Source organism: Atta colombica, unplaced genomic scaffold, assembly GCF_001594045.1.
Source record: "Atta colombica isolate Treedump-2 unplaced genomic scaffold, Acol1.0 scaffold228, whole genome shotgun sequence".
Taxonomy (NCBI): Eukaryota; Metazoa; Arthropoda; class Insecta; order Hymenoptera; family Formicidae; genus Atta; species Atta colombica.
In genome coordinates this window covers 719,180-724,827 of record NW_017259325.1, presented here as the reverse complement: position 1 = coordinate 724,827, position 5,648 = coordinate 719,180, and the positions used below count along the sequence as shown (strand labels likewise).

The 5,648-nt window shown below is 29.1% G+C and overlaps 2 protein-coding genes across 5 annotated transcripts in view; one reads left to right on the top strand and one right to left on the bottom strand.

Moving 5' to 3' along the window:
- Window positions 1-5,648, bottom strand: part of LOC108688308 (flotillin-2) — a 110,877-nt gene that overhangs the window by 2,152 nt on the left and 103,077 nt on the right. For all 4 annotated transcript variants that reach the window (XM_018194500.1, XM_018194501.1, XM_018194502.1 and 1 more), the window contains 2 exons: window positions 928-1,224; window positions 172-404 (listed from right to left, as the gene is read on the bottom strand). In XM_018194500.1, the coding sequence (XP_018049989.1) occupies window positions 172-404; window positions 928-1,224 (530 nt within the window). The remainder of the gene's footprint in view (window positions 1-171; window positions 405-927; window positions 1,225-5,648) is intronic.
- LOC108688303 (glucose dehydrogenase [FAD, quinone]) overlaps window positions 4,044-5,648 on the top strand; it is a 7,529-nt gene continuing 5,924 nt past the window's right edge. Inside the window, exon 1 of the mRNA XM_018194492.1 lies at window positions 4,044-4,076. The gene's annotated coding sequence lies outside the window, so the exon portion shown is untranslated. The remainder of the gene's footprint in view (window positions 4,077-5,648) is intronic.

The window sequence follows — 5,648 nt, the reverse complement described above, 5'->3', positions numbered from 1 at the left end:
CTCTCTCTCTCTCTCTCTCTCTCTCTCTCTCTCTCTCTCTCATTCACTCACTCACTCACTCACGCCAAGCTTCTTAATTAAACATCATAATTATACCGAAAATATAAGTATAATTTTTGAGAAATTTATCATTTTTATATAGCGACGTATATCGTATAAATCAAAACATACCCTAATACCGGCATCTCGATTTGCTTCGGCGACGCCTACATCAGCGTCTCTTTTAACAGCTGCTGTTTGGGCTTTGCCGAGCGATGTTAAATATTGAACCTCGTCATAAACATCCTTTATTGTGAATGAGAGAATCTCGATACCCATGCGACCGACATCTGGTGCGGCAACTTCTCGTACAAGAGCCGCAAATTGATCACGATCTTTATAGACTTCCTCCACGGAAAGTGTTCCTAAGAAAAAACATTATTTCTTTCCATTCTAACAAATTTATCAGAAGAATAGTTTTAATCCATTTGACGGATCCAATTATTTATTTTTCGCAATTATTTAATTTTCTTGTCATGAATTAAATATTTGAGAAAAATTTTTCTCACATCTTACAAATTACATTATAGGTACACTTTAAAAATAGCAGTTTATATAATTTTCACTGTGTTGGTGTTACATTACCAATATAATGTGGATTTAGCAGATGGGTTTTTAATCCACAGTAATATTTTCAAGAATATACACATATTACAGACATTACATTATTAATCGTCTAATTATTCTAATATTAATCTGAAAGTTCTATATAAAATAGGAGCATCAAGACACACAATTGTATAAATTAAAATGTTTTTATATTACAATTACGTGGCCTGTTAATTGCTTATGAAAAGGTGTTAGTTAACCACATCAAGTGAGAAATTATTGTATTTTTAGAAAAAAAATGGCAATGTTTAATTTGCTTAATTATAAAATAAAACGTACCCAATATAGCTCGAAGGTGACCTTCTAAGGTGGACAAGATCGTGGACTTAATCTCGTGAACACTCTTTCCAAGAAACTGTTCACTGGCAGTGTGCAACAATTCGTCGGCTTTCATGATTTTGCATTGTGCCACTCCAGTGACCGTTAACGGTACTCCCTGTGCCGTTTCCACACTCTCACATACCGGGTTCAGCGTCATCACCTCCAGCGATAATCGTTGTACGTCGGTGACGAACCACCAGGTGAACGCGTATCCACCTACGATGGTCCTCTTCCTCATGGAACCGCAGCATCCTCCTATGGAACGCAAAGATAATTCGTATGAGTGCTACTAATTCTTGTGAGAGAATTTATTTGCGATAAGTATAATTTTCAATAAAATTCATTGAGATTTCATCGATATTCGAGTTTTATTATTATCGAGATCTTATTATGTCTTGGAATCTTCAAATTTTTTTTGCAGAAATGAATTATTTTTTATGAACAATTGTCGAGAAGAAGGAAATATATTGGTACCTACATTGAAATAAATCAATCTTACGCAACAGTTAAGATTAACAATAAATATTAAATATTGAATATTAAAATAGATAAAATCGTGTAACATTTATGATCTTCTTACCTATCTTTTATATAGAAATTTAATACTAATACTGACCAATTAATCATTTATTTCCAGTATTAAAATTACTGTCAATAATTCTTCTAATACTCAAAATAAGTAATTAATTGGCCAACACTAGCTTGATTGGCCAACACTAGATTAAATTTCTAGGGATGATTATGTATTATTTCACTCAATAATAAATAATTGTAAAAGAGGAGAGCGGAAAAAATTAAGGTTAAAAAAAGATTTACTTTCTAGGGTATACGTTGGTACGATGTCATTGATTAGTTTATAATTCTGAACGATCGTTAAACGCACACCTAGTATCAGAACAATAAGTAGGTCAGTCTCCATAGCCGATGAGTAATTCTTTACTATAAACCGGTATTATGAAATTACTCCGATCTATCGGGACATCTCACGTCATCGTGTGTAATTTTGAAATATCTGTCACGTTTCTTTTCATATTACACTATAAACATTGCGAATAGGTAATCTGTAGAAGAACATGTCGAAATGAATATGCGTGCAATAACAAGTCTAGAAAGCAGACAATTAATGTTTTTTTAATTTTTTCAAAAAGAAGGACTCGTCAACAAAAATTATCAATTTTCTTAAATTTTTTATCTATGTTCATTACATTTTCGCATTTCGTCAGTTGATGATTTATGTAGAAGAAAGCTGATATCGACGTATTACTTTGTTTTTAAACAATATTTCTTACACAAAAGGTAAAAATAAAATTTTAAAAATCTAAGTACAAACTAAAAAATATCTTCTATCAGATAGTATAAACAGTTTTTATAATATAATACTATTTGCAATTTTGCAATAATTAATTTTTTCGTAAGATAAGCAAATGAGCATCTGACAAAATAGGCTCCAAAACTGATCCAGTAGGCAGCGGTGCTACGTATTCTTTTTCTTTTACAGAAATTGTTGTTAAAATACTTACGAGAGTTGAATATATAAGATTTTTCAGAATCTTTTCACTTCGTTATAAAATTTTTTTTTTTAATTCTATGCGTATTTACTTTATTCTGTTCTGTAAGATGCAAATATGTAATGAAAGGCTTTCAAGAGTTTTTCGATATATGCATGATTGCCTTCAAGTTCCAATAGAACTACTTGATACTATAAAGCAACATTATAAAGATTAAGTTAACTCATGGTCTATTTTACAGACAGTTTACGCTTACCTCAATTTTAAATTCAAAATCGTATTATTAAAAAACTAAGAGAAAAAATAATATAAATAAAACTGATTAAAAAAATTATAAGCATTTAAAACAACATAATATTATTAATAATATAGTTACTATTATTTTTTAACCTACGTTCATAAAAGAAAATATAAGAATTTTATTTTCATATTCGTAGATTTCGTTTTTAGCTGATTTGATATAGAAAACAAGTCACAAATATACGAATTATGAGTTTGTACTTCTTTAATTAGCTAAACAGATCATGATTTTATTAGTATTAATAAAGTGCAATAATTAGTTTATGAGAAATAAGAGGATGTCGCTTTAGAAGATCTACATCAGTATCGGCAACTTTCCTTTATACTTTTTTCGTTTAAAGTCACAATTCTCAAAGACATGTAAGGAACAATAATGGAGAACGGGATGGAACCTTCCCTGAGGAGGACAACATATTAACATGAGATGAACACAAGAAGAAAGAGAGAGAGAGAGAGAGAGAGAGAGAGAGAGAGAGAGAGAGAGAGAGGAGGAAGAGAGAGAGGAGGAAGAGAGAGGGGGAGGAGAGAGAGAGAGAGAGAGAGAGAGAGAGAGAGAGAGAGAGAGAGAGAGAGAGACGATTCGATGACCGTTATATGCCGTACGACAGTCTACGGGACTGAAGAGCCCGGAAACCATACTCAATATATTATCCTGAATGAGATACTCGGCTACGTGCTAGTACGCACTATAACAAGGTCACGGTCAGTATTACTCTGCTCTTCGTCGAGTAACATCGTTCACGGACAGAATAATTTTGTTAAAGTATGTAAAAATTTAGCTAGATACAGAGAATCTGAAATTATTTCAGACTATTCAGACTATCAAAATAATTAGTAGGATACTCAAGTATGACGAGTAATGTAAAAAAATAAAAGATTTTTGACATTCTATAACTATCTTGAACGTATTATTACATAATATTATTTTGCTATCAACAAAATTATTTTCAGATTTACATTTTGCTACATTTCTAGATACTTCAGCAAAATTGTTCTTTCCGTGTTCGAATGTTTCATCTTTTCATTCTTTATCAGACAGAAGTTTCCATACTCGCAACTTGCTCGCATTTATCAGTATTTTTCGATAAGTTCCACTTCAATATTTCGAAATAAAAATACGAATACAAAAAGGAAGATTTATCTTATATATTTTCGGAGCTAATTAAAATTCTTTGCTAAATGTGCTTAAAATGTGATAACAAGATACAATATCTATTATATTCACTTCAATGTCTTTGAACTTACAACGTATCAAAGACACATGCAAGCAGATTGACTTTGGTAAAACCTGAATAAGAAGTAAGTGGATGATTTCAGGCAAGTTTCATAGATAATCCCGCTTAGCGGGAGGCAAATAAATTTGCGTTGTAAATTATTTATTCTTTCGCTCATAATAATGCGAATATTTCTATTAAAATTATGGAATTTATTTTTTCCATTATGACTTTACTGCATGATGTAATCTAATTGAAGTACTATTCTTTGTTTATTATTATGATAATAAGTTCAATGATTAAAGAATAGAGATTATTTAATACGAAATATATATATGTTAAAATCTATCTACTTTTACATTTACTTAAAAAAAAAACTCATACTCTCTGAAAATAAAATTTATAGTAATTAGAAATTCAAAATACAGATCAAAAATAACAAAAAGTTAATAATAAAAAGAAACTAATATTTTTAAATTAACAGCTAAAAATGGATTGAATAACGCATGAATAATATTCCAACTTGTGCAAGAAAATCTTATTCATAGGACGAGAGATACCAGTTAAAAAATTTTCTCTTAGTAAGTTGTATTTTACTAATATAGTATATTTGACTTAATTTTCGAAAAATATGAAATGTAAAACATAAAAAATAAATTGCATTATAAACAACAATTTTCTTCTTCTATTTTTCCTGAAGAAAAAGATCGCAAGTTGTGAAATATCTTACATAAGGCAATATGTTTAACATATTTACGAAAGGCATAAAGTATTTATAAAAATCTGGTAACTATTCTTTACCATCTTCACTTAATAATCTTTCTTGTGAAAATATGGAATTGTAATAATGGAAATATTGCAATGGAAATATTTTAATTTTAATATTTTAATATTTTGATCTGTATTTTGAACTTCTATTTACTATGAATTTTATTAGAGAGTACGAGTTTTTTTTTTAAGTAAATGTAAAAGTAGATAAATTTTAATACATATATACATTTCGTATTAAATAATCCCTATTCTTTAATCACTTATTATCATTAACATTAAACAAGGAATGATATTTCAATTAGATTACATGCAGTAAAGTCATAGTGGAAAAAACAATTGCATAATTTTGATAGAAGTATCGTGTTATCATGAATGAAAGAATAAATAATTTACAACGTAAATTTATTTGTTCCTGCTGAAAATAACAATATTTAAATGTCGTGCATAGTTTCCATAAAATTTTTAAAAAAATAATAAAACAGCGCATCGTATTTAATTCATGCATTGATTCATGCATATAAGTTAGAATACTCCTTAGCATTAAATTGAAAATTACTTTCATTTAAAAATTACTGATCGAATATTTTTGCTTCTCCCGGAAAGAAAAAGATTGAGTCTTCTGGCAGCAAAGCATTACATAGCAAATTCTCGGATATTCTGCGTAATAAGTTTCTTTTCTTATTATTTTAGAATAATGGAAACTTCTACGACGTATGTTTTCCACCGGTTTGCAAAGAGTAGACGAATATAATTTTCTTTTTGAATTGCTTATTTAGTTATTATATAATATAATTCATTTGTTTCGTATTTTTGATACAAGCAATATTTCATATTTTCATGATTTTTAACTTTTATTTATAATTCAATCTCTGAATTTTCTTCTCTC